This window comes from Dreissena polymorpha, chromosome 5 (genome assembly GCF_020536995.1).
Source record: "Dreissena polymorpha isolate Duluth1 chromosome 5, UMN_Dpol_1.0, whole genome shotgun sequence".
NCBI classification, from domain to species: domain Eukaryota; kingdom Metazoa; phylum Mollusca; class Bivalvia; order Myida; family Dreissenidae; genus Dreissena; species Dreissena polymorpha.
The window spans coordinates 49326924-49349099 of record NC_068359.1 but is presented as its reverse complement, the minus strand read 5'-3'; the positions used below and the strand labels follow the sequence as shown (position 1 = coordinate 49349099).

The 22176-nt window shown below is 34.5% G+C and overlaps 2 protein-coding genes across 19 annotated transcripts in view; one reads left to right on the top strand and one right to left on the bottom strand.

The window, feature by feature from the left end:
- The window catches only part of LOC127880711 (integrator complex subunit 13-like), a 126958-nt gene that overhangs the window by 38819 nt on the left and 65963 nt on the right, over positions 1 to 22176 (bottom strand). The window lies entirely within an intron of this gene.
- LOC127880712 (FMRFamide-activated amiloride-sensitive sodium channel-like) overlaps positions 10792 to 22176 on the top strand; it is a 47699-nt gene continuing 36314 nt past the window's right edge. The window contains exon 1 of the mRNA XM_052428071.1: positions 10792 to 11783. Within this exon, the coding sequence (XP_052284031.1) occupies positions 11677 to 11783 (107 nt within the window). The 5' untranslated portion in view covers positions 10792 to 11676. The remainder of the gene's footprint in view (positions 11784 to 22176) is intronic.

The window sequence follows — 22176 nt, the reverse complement described above, 5'->3', positions numbered from 1 at the left end:
AAGTCTTTATGGTAGTTCAACATAACATTGACCAAAGGCAGCTACTGACTACACATTATGTGGCCTTCTCCTGATGTGTAAGAGGTCTATTTATATGCCGCACTTTGGGAAAACTAGGCTTTATGTAGTACGGACAGAATAACACTTTCTGCTTTTATTGAATTTTTAAGTTAAAGGTCACTTTCTGCATTATGGAATAATTTGTTTGAATGAAGTCTCTTCTTAACAAAAATCCAGTCTAGGTAAAAGGTGTCATCCCTGATTAGCCTGTGTGGACTGGGTATACATCGATACAAGGTCATAATAATCAAGCCAGATACAGAGAAAGGGTCTGGTTAATGAAGCAGTAGTTTTGAAAGAGCAAGGTAAGGGCAATCAAGAAGGATATTAATCAAGGCCTTGATGATCAACAATGATATAGAGCAAGGATATAAATCAAGGCCTTGATGATCAACAAGGATATAGAGCAAGGATATAAATCAAAGCCTTGATGATCAACAAGGATATAAAGCAAGGATTTAAATCAAGGCCTTGATGATCAACAATGATATAGAGCAAGGATTGAAATCAAGGCCTTGATGATCAACAATGATATAGAGCAAGGATTTAAATCAAGGCCTTGATGATCAACAATGATATAGAGCAAGGATTTAAATCAAGGCCTTGATGATCAACAATGATATAGAGCAAGGATTTAAATCAAGGCCTTGATGATCAACAAGGATATAAAGCAAGGATTTAAATCAAGGCCTTGATGATCAATCAGGATATAGAGCAAGGATATTAACCAAGGCCTTGAGGATCAACAAGGATATAGAGCAAGGATATTAATCAAGGCCTTGATGATCAACCAGGATATAGAGCAAGTATATAAATCAATACCTTGATGATCAACAAGGATATAGAGCAAGGATATTAACCAAGGCCTTGAGGATAAACCAGAATATAGAGCAAGGATATTAATCAAGGCCTTGATGATCAACAAGGATATAGAGCAAGGATAAAAATCAAGGCCTTGATGATCAACAAGCATATAAAGCAAGAACTCTGCAACCAGGATATAGAACAAGGACCAGATCACCATAATTATACTACTTACAATGCACAGTTAATTTATCACTATCATTTATCAAATGTTCATCTCTGGGGATTTATTAAAAATGAAAATAAATATAAAGCTATATTATGGTAACATTTTACAAAATTATTCATCTCTCATTTTTAACATGTGCAAAATCTACAGTTGCATAAGAAATGAATAATGCGTAACACAAATCCAGAGAAAAATTGCATGTTTTATACCAATCGCTGGTAAACATATATTGTTTAAAATGGATATATGTGTTTAATATGCAGTGGCAGGCTCATCTGATTTGACATGGGTAATCGCGAATCAATGCTGACAATTGAGATATTTTTTTAATGTGTCGGTGTGTGAAACTGGCAAATAAACATGGAACACAACTAACATAAACCAAGGATATTACACCAAGATGCCGAAAGTCAAGTAGACTTCGAAAAACAAGACTAACAAATTTGCAAAGAAAATGTTGATTAGTAACCAAAATCCACAATGTGGACATCAAAATAATCATATCAATTATTGTCACAAATAAAAACCCAGGAAATGCTGAAAACAAAAGACCCAGCAAGTTATTTTGTAGTCATTTTAACTTGGTGTATTTTTTAAAGGATTTCATATCTAAATTTCACAAATAAAAACCAAAATGGCTGCAAATATTTATATAATAGCAAATTCTATACAAATGTTACATTCAATAAAAGACGCAAAACATCATTCTCTCTGATTTCAATAGTCATGTTTCATACTAATCACAAAAAGACCACTTAACATGTTTTTAATACCATCTCATTCCATATAAAAGATGTTAATTCCGATCCATAAATTTACCATAGTGTTCATATGCAATTTTTTAATAACGATTTTATTAAATTTTGTCACTTGAAAGGATCACATAACCTAAATGATTTCAAGTGTCCCATGCATCAGAAAATATCATATATGTAGTAAATTAACAAGATAAGTATTGATGCAAAGCATCAAAGGGCGTCGGGAATTTCAGTGTAAAAGGCACTCAATGAAGTTACATGGAACGATTTTTTTTCTACTGTAAATATAAATATATTGGCCGATTATATTAAACAAAATAGAAAAAGATACTGGTAAAACCATTATCTATAATTTTGTGTTATAACCCCCAAATAACCATTATTTATGATGTTGTGTTATAACCCCCAAATAACCATTATCTATGATTTTGTGTTGTAACCCCCAAATATTTCGTAGTTCATTTTATTTACATTGGTTTTCTTTATTTTACTGGCATCCGTGTGCAGTTTTCATTAATGGAACAGAACTGTGTAGGTTTTAAAAAATCTGCTTCATCTTGTAAGCGTAATTTCATATTTTTCTCAACTTCAAGGGGAGATGATTCTGAACTTATGCTTATGTTGCTCATTTACAATAGGGGTTAAGTACTCATTGATATGAAAACACTGTAAAAGTTTAAAAAAAAATGAAGGAAAACTGTAAATTGCATGAAGAAGCTGCACTTCACAATACTTTGAAATTCAGTAAAAGATCATAATAGATTTATTGCTCCGATATTGCTCATTTTCAATAGGGTTCGAGAAATACTGAAATAAAACACTTAACAAGTTTAGAAAGATTCAGACGAAAGTTGTGAAATCTTTTAAACAAGTGGAAATCGTTTATTTTGTCAAATTTAATAGAAAAACAAGATGCGTTTGTGAAACACAATGTCCCCCTATATGACGTTTGACCTTGAAGGATGACCTTGACCTTGTGAAGGATGACCTTGACCTTTCACCACTCAAAATGTGCAGCTCTATGAGATACACATGCATGCCAAATATCAAGTTGCTATCTTCAATATTGCAAAAGTATTCATAAAATAAGCGATTTGGGCCACATATATTTGACCTCTGACCTTGAAGGATGACCTTGACCTTGCACCACTCAAAATGTGCAGCTCCATGAGATGCACATGCATGCCAAATATCAAGTTGCTATCTTCAATATTGCAAAAGTATTTATAAAATAAGTGATTTGGGCCACATATATTTGACCTCTGACCTTGAAGGATGACCTTGACCTTGACCTTTCACCACTCAAAATGTGCAGCTCCATGAGATACACATGCATGCCAAATATCAAGTTGCTATCTTCAATATTGCAAAAGAATTCATAAAATGAGTGATTTTGGCCACATATATTTGACCTCTGACCTTGAAGGATGACCTTGACCTTGACCTTTCACCACTCAAAATGTGCAGTTCCATGAGATACACATGCATGCCAAATATCAAGTTGCTATATTCAATATTGCAAAAGTTATTGCAAAATGTTAAAGTTGGCGCAAACAGACCAACCAACAGACCAACCAACAGACCAACAGACCAACCAACCAACAGACAGAGCAAAAACAATATGTCCCCCACTACTATAGTGGGGGACATAAAAATCTGGACTTATTGTCCCGATGTTTCTTATTTTAAATGAGGTCAAAATGCTCATTGATATGAAGACACTGTAAGTTTGGAAAGAATCTGATGAAAAATGTTGACATAATCACATAACCAAGCAGTTTTTCACTTTTATTTTTATATTCAAAGAGACATAATTCTGTACTTATGGTCCGATATTGCTTATATAGAGTTTGGGTTGGGTCCTCATTGATTAAAAAACCTGTGCAAGTTTGGGAACAATCGGATGAAAATTTTGGACTTCGAACAACGTTTTCAAAATTTCTCAAATTCTAAGGAAGATAACTATGGACGCAATGGTTGGATAATGCTAAAGGGCCCATACCACCTGGATTATGTAATACGTGTTGCGCTTTGCGCTCTGTGGTTCTTAAAAAAAACTCCGAGGAGTGCTTGACTCTAGGGAAACGGGTTGCTGGGACACAGCTCCTCCTTGATAAGCGGCTGCTCCTTTATCGCAACTCATTGTTACAATCAATAATACATGTCGCGCTTCGCGCTCTATTTGTGGTAGGGATAGTACTTAGGGCCTATGATAGACAACCATAAAAATACATGGATAATATATGTGGTGTTTGCATTTATTTGTTAATATAAAAACACGTGTATTTTTCATAAGATATTTAAGTATGTAAGAAATTTTAATTATCCCCACGTTTTTCGAAGAAAAAATGGGGATATTGTGGTGATGTGCGTCTGTCCGTACGTTTGTCCTGGCCACCTGCTCCTTCTACACTTTTGCACTAGAACCTTGAAACTTACATACATGGTAGATATGAACATATGTGCGACGGTGACAGTGACAGAATTTTGATCTGACTCCTGGGTCAAAAGATATGGGGGTTGGGGCGGGGCCGGGTCAGAGATTTTCACTCATTTTTTTATGTTATTTTACATTAACTTATTCATTTCTGCACCGATTTACTTCAAATTGATACTGAGCCTCTCTTATGACAATACCGTCAATCTCAACTATGCATGGCCCTATTACCAACACTGGGGCGCCCCGGCCACATAGGCCACGCCCACCCAAAATTGCCTTTCACTATAATTTCTTCATTTCTACACCGATTCACTTCAAATTGATACTGAACCTCTCTTATGACAATACAGTCAATCTCAGCTATGCATGGCCCCATTACCAACTCTAGAGCACCCCGCCCACATAGGCCACGCCCACCCAAAATTGCCTTTCACTATAATTTCTTCATTTCTACACCGATTCACTTCAAATTGATACTGAACCTCTCTTATGACAATACAGTCAATCTCAGCTATGCATGGCCCCATTACCAACTCTAGAGCACCCCGCCCACATAGGCCACGCCCACCCAAAATTGCCTTTTACTATAATTTCTTCATTTCTACACCGATTCACTTCAAATTGATACTGAACCTCTCTTATGACAATACAGTAAATCTCAGCTATGCATGGCCCCATTACCAACCCTGGGGCACCCCGCCCACATAGGCCATGCCCACATAGGCCACGCCCACCCAAAATTGCCTTTTACTATAACTTCTTCATTTCTACACCGATTCACTTCAAATTGATACTGAACCTCTCTTATGACAATACCGTTAATCTCAACTATGCATGGCCCCATTACCAACCCTGGGGCACCCCGCCCACATAGGCCATGCCCACATAGGCCACGCCCACCCAAAATTGCCTTTTACTATAACTTCTTCATTTCTACACCGATTCACTTCAAATTGATACTGAACCTCTCTTATGACAATACCGTTAATCTCAACTATGCATTGCCCCATTACCAACCCTGCGGCGCCCCGTCCACATAGGCCATGCCCACCCAAAATTGCCTTTTACTATAATTTCCTTATTTCTACACAGATTCACTTCAAATTGATACTGAACCTTTCTTATTACAAAACAGTCAATCTCAACTATGCATGGCCCCATTACCAACCCTGGGGCGCCCACCCAAAATTGCCTTTTACTATAAATTCTTAATTTCTACACCTATTCACTTCTAATTGATACTGAACTTCTCTTATGACAATACGGTCAATCTCAACTATGCATGGCCCCAATACCAACCCTGGGGCGCCCCTGAGTCAAACATGCGGCGTGGAGTTACGCGTCGGCCTCTGCCGCGCTATTTCTAGTTAACTTTGTCACCACGCGGCATCCATTAATTTTAATAAAAATGTCCAATTGTAGTAAAATGGATTTTAAAATGTCAACATAAAATAAAGCTTTATTATATTTATTAACCTGATTGGAAAAAAATCAGCCGCCGAACTGGTCTGTTCGTGCCGGAACCCGGGGATTGAACCGGGGGCCTTTAGATGATTGTTGCGTAAACAACTTCAGTCTAACGCTCTCCCAACTGAGCTATTCCGGCTGACATCATTTATGTACTGCTATTTGTTGAAGTTGTGTATAGCGATCTAAATTATATGTCTATTAATAAACTAATACATTGTACTTTTTCGTACCACTACGCCTTCCAAAAAACTTGCTTGCGCGATAGGTTGTCAAATATCGTACTACATTGATTCTCCACTAAATAAGCAAATTAGAAAAACCACAAAATAAATATATTTTGATTATGTTTTGTTTTTATACAAAACCAGAAAGTTTCGCGTATTTGCCCAGTCCTGTGATCTTTCCTCTGTGATCAGTTGTACATCAGTTATTAATTTAAACAATTAGCTTTGCATTATTGGCAATAAATGTTGTAATAAATGTAATAGGCACAAATGCAGTACTTATTTACACTAATTTACACAAAAAATCACCACTATGCAAGATATTCTTACAACAAAAATATATACATCGATCCGTAAAATAACTTCTCCTCCCATAAGCGAAAAAAAATGCATTACATACTAGTCGCTGCTCTCCAGAGCGACGCCAATGATTGACAGAAAGACAAAACATTAATCTTGGAAATTTATAAACAAGACAAGAACCATGGCAATGCAACAAGTCCATGTTTTCAAAGTTAATTTAATTGAAATAATTGTCAATCCAAGCTAGGTCTACATTAAAGATACCAACACGTACACAATTGGAACAAAATACTTCCCAAACAAAATCAAGTTATTGAACAAAGAACAGTTATTTAACCCTTTTCCACTTAGAAGCAAAGTGAAAATGGCTATGTGCAAACAGCTTAACACCAGAACCAAACTATTTTAAAGGCTTCATTTCCAAACCTTAGATACTGATGAGCAGCAAACAGCATACAACCTGAACAGACTGCAAGTTATTCAAAGGTTGTTCTGGTTTTATGCAGGTTGCACATAGCCATTTTCACTTTGCTTCTGAAGGGGGAAAAGGTTAACATATGTGAGTGGTCATTTCGAAGGTCATGGGGTCCTTCCTGTCCTGAGGCTGCATTATAAGTGTCCACGCACTCCTACCTAATTAAGTTACTAGACTCACGAAAGTCAGGACAAATTTTTTTAGTACAGCTGCAATTTCCAACTATTTAGTTGTTATGTAAAGATTTTCAATATTCAGGTATGGGAACAGGCAATCATGCTCAATTTAGCAAAAAAAAACTTTCATGATCCTGTATTTGGGGTGAGGATGTTTGTTTTGACAAATTTTAATTTCCGTTTTGACATTTATAATCTCGAAGCTAAAACGCAATTTATGCATATAAGCTACCTGCACAGTTAATTACAAAGCAATTAGATCCCTTCAGACCTAAGTTATTGAGTGCAAACTGTTTTTCCATACTTGGGTAATGCAATCCAAACATTTGTCTGCATGTGGGCAAAATGGTAGAAATTACATCAATCCAAACTGAAGTTATTAAACCAAAACTCTTTCTATTTTTAGCAACAGATACCTTACTCCCAATGTTCCCTAGTCCAGTACCTCACTTGACCAACATGTCAAAACAACTGAAATTACAGAGGCAAACTTTTTACGAACTTTGAGCAACAGTGACCTTGAACCAACTTGCCCCAAATAAAACTCAATTCTAGGTCTGCATGACAGCTAGAGATAGGAGTTATTGCATGCAAATGTTTCATAGGTTACCGCGGCATATTCCACTCAGAGGCAAAGTGAAAATGGCTATGTGCAAACAGCATAAAACCAGAACAGGAAGAGGTTGTCCCGAAAACTTCACTAAAATACTACCACATTCCAATATGTGAGTGCCACTGCTTATTTGAGTTTTAAGAATTATTATTCTGTGAGGCAATAAAGTGCACACTTGCAACATATATATATTAACAAAAATACATAGTAAATATATAATGTGGATGGTACTAAAACGCAACTTTCTGTTCCTTCTGTCATACAGTTTAACCCTTTTCCACTCAGAGGCAAAGTGAAAATTGCTATGAGTAACTCGCAGTCTGTTCAGGTTTTATGCTGTTTGCTGCTCATCAGTATCTCAGGGTTGTAAATGAAGCCTTTAAAACTTGAATCAAGTAAAAAAGGTCTTGGGTTATATTTAACTTTCTATGGGACTACAAATGCGTCAAAATAAGTCTCTAAGTGGTAATGGTATAAACTAATTGATAACTATCGGTTAGAACTCCATTTTATAGTTTGGGTTCTCTTGATATGACATCAGATTTAGAAATCATGGCTTTGCTAACATTAAAGGCTTTCAAATTGTCAAGAAATGTCAAGTCATAGGTTATTTAGCAGACATTCATGATGTCAATGATAAACAAAGACCTGACACAATTTCCAATGCCCCTAGATATTTATTCACCCTGGAAACAGAGCAACAGATAAGGGTGGTTTTATTGTTTTTTTTACGACTTGTATTTGACAGAAAGCGAATTGAAATATCAAAAAAAATCTTACAGAAAATGAAAAAACAAATTGAATTCGACTCTTGGTCGTTTTAGTTGTGCAAAGTTCCTCCATATCGCGTTCCATCTGAATTAATAAATTGTGACCTTTACTGCTGCTATAATAACTGTAGTAAGTTTCTGTAGAGATTGGTTCCATCCGTTATTTATATAAAAATGTACTTCAGTGTAAAAGTTCTGGAAAATGTCAGCTGCTAACAAGGATGGGCTAGGAAACTTGCATTAAGGGTGTGTGAGCTTCATATTTTTCGGCGTAAGCTGTATTAAGCCAGCTTTTCACCCTGACTTGACCTTTGTAAGTGTCCAATAATATTCAAATAAAATTTCCCGCGGCTAGGTACGAATGAATACACTTCATTTATTCCATTGGCTGATTTGAGTATAACACCAGAACATTGGAAACATATCCGCGTCTTTGTAACACTGTTTTACTGCATGAAACAATTTTATCTCTAATGAAAAGGCTCAATAGATAGAACAGTTTTACAATCAATTTTCGACATAAATACAGTTTGTGCGTTCACCTTTTATTTTCAGAGAATTACCAGCGCAAAAGCGTTTATACTAAAGGCTATATTCTCATATTTAGTACTTACTTGCATTGCATTTCAACCCGTGAGGTTTCGGGTCATTTCGCGGCCAGTGTGTGAAAGTCAGAGTTTATATAACAGTTCATCACCGGAGTTCGCAGAACTTGGGTTGCGATGTTTTCATTGAAGGAAAAAATTGGAATCTATGCTATTTTTGTCTGATGGAATAAATAGTTCGTTTGGTCGCTTTGTCGATATATCAATATTTTAGGCACAGCTGTTGCCTTGGTCGTGTACAGTTGGCGTAAACAAGCCGTCGTTTCAGCATTGTTACCTTACTTTAATGCATTGCATTCCAATCCGCAAGGTATCAAGGTCAGTTTGCGGTCAGTTGCAGAAATCTTTATATAAACGCTGTCTCGTAAACTTTGTGCACTTGAAGTCTGTTTTGATCAGAAAGATACTAAATAAAGATATTCTGCGATATTATTGTGGTATGTCAATCATCGATTTTTAATATGTTTTCAACATTTGCATGATAAGGACCAATTTTGATAAAATTAATTAGAAATATTTATCCATTTGAACAGTTTATTAAGCATGAGCACAATAATTCACTATACTATAATTATGCAATTAAATAAGATTTGAGTATTGCCGGCTGACCTATATGCACTCGTTTATTTTCATGTTTCTTGTGTTTTCTATTCTGTAAATATAGATATCTGAGTAATAATATCACATAAAGCAAAATAAGCCACGAAATCTGGCGCAACACCCCGTAATTGATTTGCTTGTGATGGAGCTAAGAACTGCGCAGAAAAAAGGCATCCGCTACTTTTTATCTCGTAGAGCTTTTGATCGTTCATAAACATCGACCACAATCAACGCCGTATATCTTTTTTAAAGATATTTCTTGTTAAATTTGTTACAGGACCCATACCTCTGGAGTTTACATCTGTCCACACAGATTCATTTTTAGGTCTTTTTAGTCAAAATATTATGTACACTATGTTTCTTCTTTTTGTATTGTATCTTACGCTGATTTAACTTCAGTCATATGAAATATGACATTGCAAATCAATTAAAACCATAATGTTAAAGCATTAAAATGTTTGTATCCATTTATCAAGCAGTTTTTTTGCTCAAAATTACAGCCGATTTTCAGCTGCTTCCCAATTGCAAAAATCAAAGTTTTTTCCCAAAAATCTGACCAAAATTTCCCAAAAAAAGCCTAATTCCCCCCCTCCCAATTTTTTTTTTTTTTTTTTTTTTAAGAAAGAAGCTTCTTATTACTTAATTATGATTTCTTAACTCTAGATCTCAACTTTATTTTATAAACATCCTACAAAATATATAACTTTAATTTAGTCTGTCCTTTTTGTCCATAAATCATTCCTAAATTTGCAACTTTTATTGATTTAAAAAATCCCAATTTGACCAGACTCCTTTTCTAGAAAACCCCCTGAACATTAACTTAAAAACAATATCAATTCTGTTACTTATAATCCTATTTATAATGCTTAATTTTTCCCAATTTCATGGTTTTTCGTGCTATTTTTCCAAATTTCACGGTTTATCGCGCTAATTTTCCCAATTCAAATGGCACAGGCTGTAACAAATTAAAGCAAAAAAAATCACTGTCAAGGGTCTGCAACGTAAAAGGCCTAAAAAAATAATAGTTTCATTTGCCTCTGTTGTTTATGATATACCAGAATTCATGTCATATTTCTTCTAATATGTAACAAACAGATCTTCAAATCTATTTCAATTTTATGATATACCAGAATTCATGTCATTTTTCTTTTAATATGTGACAAAACATAAAATTTGACCTTTAAAATTTAACATGACAAACTGAAAGCAAATACAAGAAAGACAGTACAAAAGGCTTGGTACTCTAAAAACATGGATTCAGGTTTTCCTCTGTGGACAGGAATTCTTCAAAAGGATTTGCATACACAATATCGGACAGAAAGTATCGTAGGTGGAGATGCCATTTATAGGATAATCTGTCTTGGCCTCTACAGAATGTGGGAAGAACAGACCTAACCATCTGCCTTTAAATGGAATGGAATAAAGATCTTGCATGGTCGCTGAAGACTTTAATTTCTATATTATGATATCAATTAATAACAAGTTAAGAAGGATTTCTGAAGAAACTCATGCAGTTAAATTAGAAGTTTTACAATCTTTATGTGTTATTCATGTTATATGAAGTATGAAATTTATAAAATGACGCAATGGATGATATAAATAATAAAAAACAACAAGTTTTTATATGATATCAAAGAAACTTGTTAATTGAATATGGGTTTATGTACAATTTAAACAAAGTAACCTGGCAACAATTTGTGTGGCTACAACAATTTAAACAAAGTATTGGATGACATAAATACACTAAAAACAACAAGTACTTGACATGACAACAAAGAAACGTGTTAGCCACAACAATCCATAAATTAAAACGAAAATGGATTTATACACCATCCAACAAAGTAACCTGGCAACAATTTGTGTAGCTAAAACAATCCATAAATTAAAGTGAATACAGATTTCTATACAATTCCAACAAAATAACCTCTCAACGATTTGTGTAGCTGCGCACCAATCTATACATTTAAATGAAAAAGGATTTATACATGATTTCAACAAAATAACCTCGCAACAATTTGTGTAGCTACAAAGATCCATAAATTAAAGTGAAAATGGATTTATATACAATTCCAAGAAAATAACCGCTGAACAATTTGATTGGCTACAACTATCCCCCAGAGGGCGCTAGTATGTCCTCCAGGGCTACAAGATGAGTATGACTCGTGTACACTGCTCGTGTGGTACCCCAATGTGCACCAGCAACGGATACGTACCCATCGCAAAAGACCGTCATGACAGATTCAAACTTAGAGACAGGTATATTTCGCTGTTGACTAATTATTTTGTAATTTTTTAAAAGGTCTATAATTTCAGAATATTCCTAAGTGTACACTGTTTTTTTACATTAAGATAAATATTGTAATGTAGTATTATTTTAATACTTACAGAAAATTAACAATAAATCAAATTCATGCCTTCTCATCACAAATAACAAAATTAATTTTTAAGTCTTTAAAATCTTAAATAATGCCAAATATGTGTCATTTAAAAGTAATACATTGCTAAAATTGATTTTTACATAATATAATGCAACTTGGCATACATATATATCTGTTATTGTATATAACTTTTCAATCATCATCTCAAATCATAAGGTATTGTAAAGAAAACAATGTGGCAAAATACTGGTAGAAAAAAATCAAAAAGCCATACAGGATATCAGACCAGACCTCTTGCATGGTCTCAGAACAATAAAACTCAAGAATGATGTTGTCAGAACAAAAAGGCAAATGTCAAGATAACATTACTATTTGACATTTATGTATACAGTTCCCTGAAAAGTTAGAAGTGTATTTGTTATATAATTCAAAATACAGCCATTCATGGATTTCTTCCTATATTTGTGTAAAAGTTATAGCATCTGCAATAAGATACATTTTTTTTAAGGAAATAGAATATAAGTAAATGTCAAATTGTTCAACATGTTTAAAATTATGATGTTCAATAATGTCTTTTTTTCTGACAATCGGACCATTATTGAAATCAGAAAATTAAAGAGTATTTCTGAAGACAACAGAAAGATGGATGTTGGATTTAAACAAAATATTATAAACCTGCGTTTTGTGGGCATAACTTACCTGTGTCCCTATTATACCTGTACTGTATTATTAATGCATGCAAACAATGGCACTGTTGTTTTACTCTACGGTTTGCAAAATAATACGCAATAAATGCAATTAAATATAAAGCATATTTAATAATACACTTTTTAAACCCTAATCAAGAGAAAAAGTCATAATATAAAGCTTTACAATAGAAACTAGGTGTAAGTATTTTTGAGTTTTCATCCAGAAACCATTTTTGAGTTGAGTCACCGTGACCTTGACCTTTGACCTAGTGACCTGAAAATCATTAGGGGTCATCTGCCAGTCATGATCAATGTACCTATGAAGATTCATGATCCTAGGCATAAGTGTTCTTTAGTTATCATCCGGAAACCATTTTGCTATTTCGGGTCACCGTGGCCTTGACCTTTGACCTAGTGACCTGAAAATCAATAGGGGTCATCTGCGAGTCATGATCAATGTACATATAAAGTTTCATGATCCTAGACATAAGTGTTCTTGAGTTATCATCCGGAAACCATTTTACTATTTCGGGTCACCATGACCTTGACCTTCGACCTAGTGACCTGAAAATCAATAGGGGTCATCTATGAGTCATGATCAATGTATCTATGAAGTTTCATGATCCTAGGCATAAGCGTTCTTGAGTTATCATCTGGAAACCATTTGACAATTTCGTGTCACCGTGACCTTGACCTTGACCTCAGTGACCTGAAAATCTATAGGGGTCATCTGCGAGTCATGATCAATGTACCTATGAAGTTTCATTATCCTAGGCATAAGCGTTCTTGAGTTATCATCATGAAACCATTTTACAATTTCGGGTCACCATGACCTTGACCTTTGACCTAGTGACCTCAAAATCATTAGGGGTCATCTGCGAGTCATGATCAATGTACCTATGAAGTTTCATGATCCTAGGCATAAGCATTCTTGAGTTATCATCCGGAAACCATTTTACTAATTCGGGTCACCGTGACCTTGACCTTTGACCTAGTGACTTCAAAATCATTAGGGGTCATCTGCAAGTCATGACCAATGTACCGATGAAGTTTCATGATCCTAGGCCTAAGTGTTCTTGAGTTATCATCCGGAAACCATCTGGTTGACAGACATACGGACATACAGACAAACGGACATACGGACAAACGGAACGACATGAGCAAAACAATATACCCCCTCTTCTTCGAAGGGGGGCATAAAAATGAAGAGACATATACCGTAATACTGAGTACAGGTACCCAACATTTCTAAACACTGTATTATGTGAATTGGGAATAAGACATCAAAGTGGGAATGGACATCATTTTGGTGATTTTCTCAAACAAAACTATTCATTTCATGATCTACATATATTTTTGTAATATATTATCTATAATTTAAGCTTTATATGAAATTTTCCATGACTTTTTCATTAACAGTGATTGAATTTGTATCATTTAAAGTGTATTTTTAAACCGTGTCCATGCGCGGCATGGACACAGTTTCATTTTATGAGGATTTTTTTTTTTTAATTAATAAAAAATCCAGTTTTTAAGTAAAATCAATTTAAATGATGCAATTATGTATGCAAGTATATGTTTTAATTATAATTTGTAAAACTAGATAAATGCAACATATAAAACTGCATATTATGCACTTTGGATAAAACACAATTTATTCCCAAATTGATGTCTTATTCCCAATTCACATAATACAGTGTTCCTACAATCTTTCAAAAACCACATCTTTGCAAGATTCTGTATATATAATAAGTCTCTAACCAATCATTCAGAACTTGTTTATTCTGCATCCAAATAATGTTTAATTCGAAATAGATTTACATTGAGCCACATTAGAAGATGACAATGTCAATTTTTTTTCCCTCGTTTGAAATAAGTATTTTATATTAATATCAGAAATCAATTTTTCAGCTTGTTTAACCAAAAAAGTGGCTTCAATAATACGACCAAGGTATGGTATGAATGGTAAACAGTCAGGGAATTCAATAAGTAGATATATATTTTTGTACCGCTAAAATTGCGCAATGTCTGGTTTACCTTTCTCACAGTGCTTAGGGTCAGTGTCTTTATAGCCTCATCTTTACCAATTAGTTCTGATAACTGCAGAAATTTTCCCTCATCAAGCTAGCTTGATTGGCTAACATACATATTACTAAGTCTACAAACAATTAGTGTGAAGGCACTGGGCCCGGCTAAACATTAGCAATGTTTTTGCTGTCTTCATGCTAATAGTGAACACTCTGCGAGCCATTCTTAAAACTGATCTGTAAACACAGCCAGCATATTTGGGCCAACATCAAAAGCAAAAACAATTTAGGCACCTTAAAGTACATATTAATGGCCAGAAGAATGTAAATGAAGACATGCATGTTATAAACAACTCAAGTGATGGAAGCATGTGAGGAGGAAATCTATACTTGAGCCGCACTCTGTGAAAAGGGGGTTTAATGCATGAACATAAATGTTGTCCCTGATTAGCCTGTGCAGTCTGCACAGGCTAATCAGGGACAACACTTTCCGCCTATGCTGGATTTTTGCTGAGAAGAACTTTTTTTAAACGAAAAATGTAATAAAAGCGGAATGTGTTGTCCCTGATGAGTTTGTGTGGACTGCACAGGCGAATCTTGGACGACACTTTACGCATATGCAATAAATTATCAGAGAGGGACTCACTTAGTTTGCTATGTAGCAGCATGTAGTTAATCATTGGAGAGCAAAATATCTGTCGGACACTTATATAAGTATTTTAAAGGTATTTACCAAAATAACATTGAATTGTAACCCCGACCTTTAAAGAGGAGAAATATGTCGTGTACACTAAAATCATCTGTTAATGGTGAATGGTCCGCACAGGCTAATCAGGGACAACATGTACTTTCCGCCTAAACTGGATTTTTGCTAAGAAGAGACTTAAACAGAAAATATCATACAAGCCGAAAGTGTCGTCCCTGATTAGCCTGTGTGGACTGCACTTAACACTTACACTTTGCATTAAACCCTTTTTTTACAGAGCACGGCCCAAATATTCTCTAAAGTGACAAGGCCCCGAGGTGTAATACTTATAGATCATGGGACCTCTGGGTCGAGGCCATTCTATAATGCGACCTTTGGTTCGAGGCCATTCTATCATGTGACCTCTAGGTTGAGGCCATTTTATCAAGTGACCTTTGGGTTGAGGCCATTTTGTCATATGACCTCTAGGTTGAGGCCATTTTATCATGTGACCTCTGGGTCTAGGCCATTTTAGACCCCAGTGGCATGCCTTGAACAAATTCACTTGAGGACCTCTAGACAATGTTTAACGCCAAATCATTTTTAGTTTTCTTTTTTCACATCTATTTTTAGCTCTGGTGACCTACATTTAGAATGGAATGGAACATTTTGAACAAGTTTGAAAGAGGGTCACCCAAGGATCATCCTCGTGAAGTTTCAATAAAATCTGCCTGGGGTTTAAATAAAAAATTCTAATTATGATGAGCTAGAGGGTACAGAGCAATACAATAACAACAAGTAATACTGTCTAGAGCAAAACAACAAGTCTTTAAACTCATCAAGGGCAAACTTAACAAGACATTGAATGGAGAAAAAAAATTCATTTGGCAAGTGCCATGCAATTATCAATGTTGGCAAAATCATTGGTTAGCAATTAATTAAGTTAATAGCACTGTAATGGCTCAGACTATTTTTGTTGTTAACAACATAGCTCATTCACAATTATTGTCTTACAAACACAGAATTCTGGCAAACATAATACTGGTTAATTTAATGTGCAGGCACCCATGTCTGCTCAATTTGTAGCATATTAACTTTGTGCTAAGTGTACACTGAATAAATTGTTACATTTATTGGATTTTTGACTGATTATGTTGATAAACTGGCCAAACTTGTTGACTGAATATTTTTATGAACTGAACATAATTTTTGACTGATAATGTTGATAAACTAAACATAATTGTTGACTGATTATTTTGATAAACTGAACATCATTATTGACTGATTATGTTGATAAACTGAACTTAATTGTTGACTGATTTTGTTGATCAACTGAACATAATTGTTGACTAATGATAATGATGAAGAAATGGTCACCCTTGTTGACTGTTAATTCTTATGAACTGACCACCATTTTTTATTGTTAATGTTGATGAACTAAATACCCTTGTTGACTTCTAATGTTGATAAACTTAACACCATATTTTACTGATAATCTTGATGAACTGTACACACTTGTTGATTGGTAATGTTTATGAACTGAACATCATTGTTGACTGATAATGTTTATGAACTGAACATCATTGTTGACTGATAATGTTTATGAACTGAACATCATTGTTTCCTGATAATGTTTATGAACTGAACATCATTGTTGACTGATTATGTTTATGAACTGAAAATCATTGTTGACTGATAATGTTAATGAACTGAACATCATTGTTGACTGATAATGTTTATGAACTGAACATTATTGTTGACTGATGTTTATGAACTGAACATCATTGTTGACTGATAATGTTTATGAACTGAACATCATTGTTAACTGATAATGTTTATGAACTGAACATCATTGTTGACTGATAATGTTTATGAGCTGAACATCATTGTTGACTGATAATGTTTATGAACTGAACATCATTGTCAACTGATAATGTTTATGAACTGAACATCATTGTTAACTGATAATGTTTATGAGCTGAACATCATTGTTGACTGATAATGTAGATAAACTGAACATCATTGTTGACTGATAATGTTTATGAACTGAACATCACTGTTGACTGATAATGTAGATAAACTGAACATCATTGTTGACTGATAATGTAGATAAACTGAACATCATTGTTGACTGATAATGTTTATGAACTGAACATCACTGTTGACTGATAATGTAGATAAACTGAACATCATTGTTGACTGATAATTTAGATAAACTGAACATCATTGTTGACTGATAATGTTTATGAGCTGAACATCATTGTTGACTGATAATGTTTATGAACTGAACATTATTATTGACTGATAATGTAAATGAACTGAACATCATTGTTGACTGATAATGTAGATAAACTGAACATCACTGTTGACTGATAATGTAGATAAACTGAACATCATTGTTGACTGATAATGTAGATAAACTGAACATCATTGTTTACTGATAATGTAGATAAACTGAACATCACTGTTGACTGATAATGTAGATAAACTGAACATCATTGTTGACTGATAATGTAGATAAACTGAACATCATTGTTGACTGATAATGTAGATAAACTGCACATCATTGTTGACTGATAATTTAGATAAACTGAACATCATTGTTGACTGATAATGAAGATAAACTGCACACCGCTGTTGACTGCTACTGTTAATGAACTAAACATCTTTGTTGATTGATTACGTAGATGAACTGAACACCATTGTCGATTAATATTGATCATGAACTAACCATTTTTGCAGACTGAAAATCAACCACACACAATTGTTGACTAATAATGTTGATGCCTTGAACAGCATGGTTGACTGATAATGTTGATAATCAGACAACCTTTGTTGACTGATGTTGATGAATTGAATGCCCTTTTTAACTGACAATACTTTTGTTTTTCAAGGCTATTGTTAACAATTTATTTGTTATTCATGATAAACAAGCAGAACAAAAAGACTGATAGAGAAAGCAAAGGTTCTTCCCATTAACAGATAAGATAACTTACAAACTATCTAAATTCTGTTCACCCCTCCTGGGGCGTATGGCCCCCACCAAAGCAAGCATTTGGTCTTGGGTCACGTGTTTAGCTTCTCCCCATGATATTCTTGCTTTATGAAGTTCTGTGTGAAGGGGTCGCCTCTGTTTTAGAACCGGACAACCTCTTTTCATTGTTCCTTTAGGGTTCCAATCCAGGGCCTTCCTTGCAATATTGGGCTGGTTTCTACCGCCGTACTCAGCGTATGTCGAATCCACTACCATTACTTCTGCCTTATTGTGTCATTGGTGATTGGGTGCTCGTTGTAAGCGCTGTAACAGCTCCTGATTAGTTATGCGGTTGGTCTGATTTGAAGGATTTGTCATAAGCAGGTGTTGATGAAGACCTGAAGCGTTCTATCCTGGTTCTACATGTATGTATGCCTCCAAGTTTCCAATCCATACAACAGCACTGTCTTTACATTTTAATTGAAACAAGAGATGTGTTTGACAGAAACTCAATGCCTCCTACTGCACGGCTTTGATTTTTTTATTTTTGCTTTTGCTTATATCCCTTTAAAAAATATTACTTACCTTGTAAAAATGATCTGTACCTGCCAAATGATAAATAGAAATTATCTCCCTTTAAAGCTTGTTACTTCCATTGGGTTTGTTTTTTTTACCTTTGACCTTGAAGGATGACATTGACCTTTCATCACTCAAAATGTGCAGCTCCATGAGATACACATGCATGCCAAATATCAAGTTGCTATCTTCAATATTGCAAAAGTTATGGCCAATGTTAAAGTTTTCGGACGGACAGACTGACAGACAGTTCGAATGCTATATGCCACCCTACTGGGGGCATAAAAACTGAACTTAGTTTGAAGCTGGATTCAATTTTGAGGTAATGGGAAATTCAAAACACACTTAATGAACAAGAAATGTTGAACTCTTGAGATCAATTTGTTATTTGGTAAAATTAAGCAAAGGTAACATGTGCTTCAGTCAGTTGAAAAAGTAAGCAAACATAAAACTGCAAGCTGAACATAACTTTTATTCTCACAAAAAATATAATTTGTTTGGGCACAAACATATATCTTGTTAATATAAGTTAAACGAAATTGTCTCAACTAACCTACATATTAAGGACACGGCCACAATGACTGACCTAATATTACTCATTTTTTGTCCTGGTAACATATAAGATTGTTCAAAGGAATTAAGGAAACAGAATAATGCTGATATGCCATCTCCGCACATTTCATCTCCATTACAAAACTGATGAGTATCATAGTTCTTAAGACAGCATTCTTTAGACAGCAAATAGGTCCAGAGGTATACCTAGCCAATGGGGGATGGATTCTCTTGCCATTGTTCATTCGGGGTGGACTTTATCAGGCCTTTTTCCATTAATTCCTATAACCATTGGTATTTTCAGGACAGGATTACATTTGCATCAGGGCTTCGTAGGTTGATGTTTTCATCAGCCATGTAGTTAAAGAAAACCAACATTCTTTCGTTGCAATGCGTAGTGATTAAGTGCTACATACTGTAAAATCATTATTATTTGTGGTATATTAAATTTAATTGATTTTGAGGGTTGACAAATGACATTGGACTGCCAAAAATTCCTTTTTTTTCCAAAATTAGAAATCCACAAATTTGGGAAAAGGTCTTTTTTTTAACAACCACTAAATTTATTGCAGACAAATATAAATAATTCTACAGTATGCAAAAAAGAAAATGTTGCATCATGGATGATTTTGTGTGCAAGTGAGGTGAATGTGACTCGCAACAAGAGCTTTTTTGGTTTAGAGCAGGACAAGAATATGTCATTCAGGTTTTGTGGTACAATAATGATTTATCATGGAGAAATTTGCCATAGATTCATAAAAGTCAAGCCAACATATCATCAAAACCTCTGAAGTTTATTAGAATAGACTGATTATTGTTCCTTGTTTTTTTCTGAATTAATAATGATTTATGCCTACCGTTGAGTCATGACAAAAAAATGAACTGTGTGGGAAAGTTGGCCAAATGTTAAAACCATCCAAATCACTGAAAAAGTCTGGAAGAGTATCAGTTACTAATATATTTCTATGACAGATTTTCAGAAGACAACCAGGATGGAGATATTGGTTTAAATTTCAGAACTATCAAAAAAGTAATCTATCATACAAAAAACAAAAACAAAATAGTAATGGATATGTAAAAGGGTGAAGCAACTGAATTTTCAGGCAATAAGTAGATTGACTTTGACTATTCTATCATTGTAAACAAGTTGTACAAAATTTAGTCTTAAATTGTGACCAGCGAATGATAAGCGATGGATAATCAGCCACTACAGGACAGCTTTGATAACAGTAACCATTATTCAACAGGGAAAATCTTTGGATATGGCATGGAATGGAACACTTGGTAAGAACCTTTATGAAATTGATATGTCACATGTACATGTAGTTTTCCTAAAAACGCAATTGGTCCTTCTATATGAAGCATGAGAAAACACTTGCGGCACGTTTAAAACTTTTCATTACATATGTTCATTTAATTATTTTCAATTAAAGATTTTCTTTAATTTGTTAGGTTTGGTGTATAAAAATGAATAAAACATAAAAGGAAGATAATAAATACGTCAAATTAATAAAAATTATGATCTGTTAAATTCTTAATCAGGAATTTTTCTATAAAAAAAAAATGCTCTGACAGAGCTAGACATTGTGCCATTTTAATGACATAACATCACACTGTTTTGTGCAAGTGTGGGGATCAAGTCTGGCATATGATGTGACCCATCATGATCATAAAGCTTTTTTTCGAATTTATGCCCATATGTATACACTGACCTTATGACCTTCACCATGGATATTGAACAGGCTCATCTGGGATGACAATTAACCTTTTACCACTTAGATACGTATTTTGACACATTAAATGTAGCCCCTTAAACATTTGAATTTAATAAAAGACCTTTCTCACTAGATTAGAGTTTTAAAGGTTTAATTTCCGACCTTTAGATACTGATGAGCAGCAAACAGCAAGCATAAAACTTCAAGAGACTGCAAGTTACTCGCAGGCTGTTCTGGTTTTATGCTGTTTGTACATAGCCATTTTCACTTCAATGCTTCTGAATCAGGGGTCCGTTTCATCAACGATCGTACGACAAAATTGGAATACGAGACATATTTTAATGAAGCATTTTAACTTAACACCAAAGAGTTAAAAGGCACTGATGAAAAGTATTTGTAAATTACTAAGTGCAACAAGGCAGGGTCTGTAACATTAAGAAGCATTTTGTTCTCTATTATTTAATACACATCACATTCATGGAGGACTATAATTTTATGCCCAAATGCAAACTAAGTACTATACAAATGTAGAACTGATTTTTTTGGCGAGTGTTTTATTCCCTTACATTTTGTTTCGTTGCGAATTTAAAACAAAAGTTATTGCAAAATGTTAAAGTTGGCGCAAACAGACCAACAGACAGACCAACAGACAGGGCAAAAACAATATGTCCCCCACTACTATAGTGGGGGACATAAAAATTCATCCTTCTTACATATTGTCTTGATATGCTAGCTATACGGACTTCACTACAGTTTGTATAGAGCTGGTGTTGCTCAAAGTCAGAAAATATACAAAAGCAACCTTTTATATTTATGAGCTTGAAGCAAAGAAATCAAATGTTCTTTAATGCATGTGATTAACTACAGACAACATTACAGTAAACATACTCAGCATATACTTCAGAGATCATCATTTTTTTATAGAGAACATGTATTAGTATTATGATGAACAACTTTGGTCAGTAAAACATCAGTCTCCTGAAATGAAAATTCAATAAAGCATTATGTTTTCCAGTGTCGATTCTTTCATTGTACTTGTCCTTTTTTCCTTAA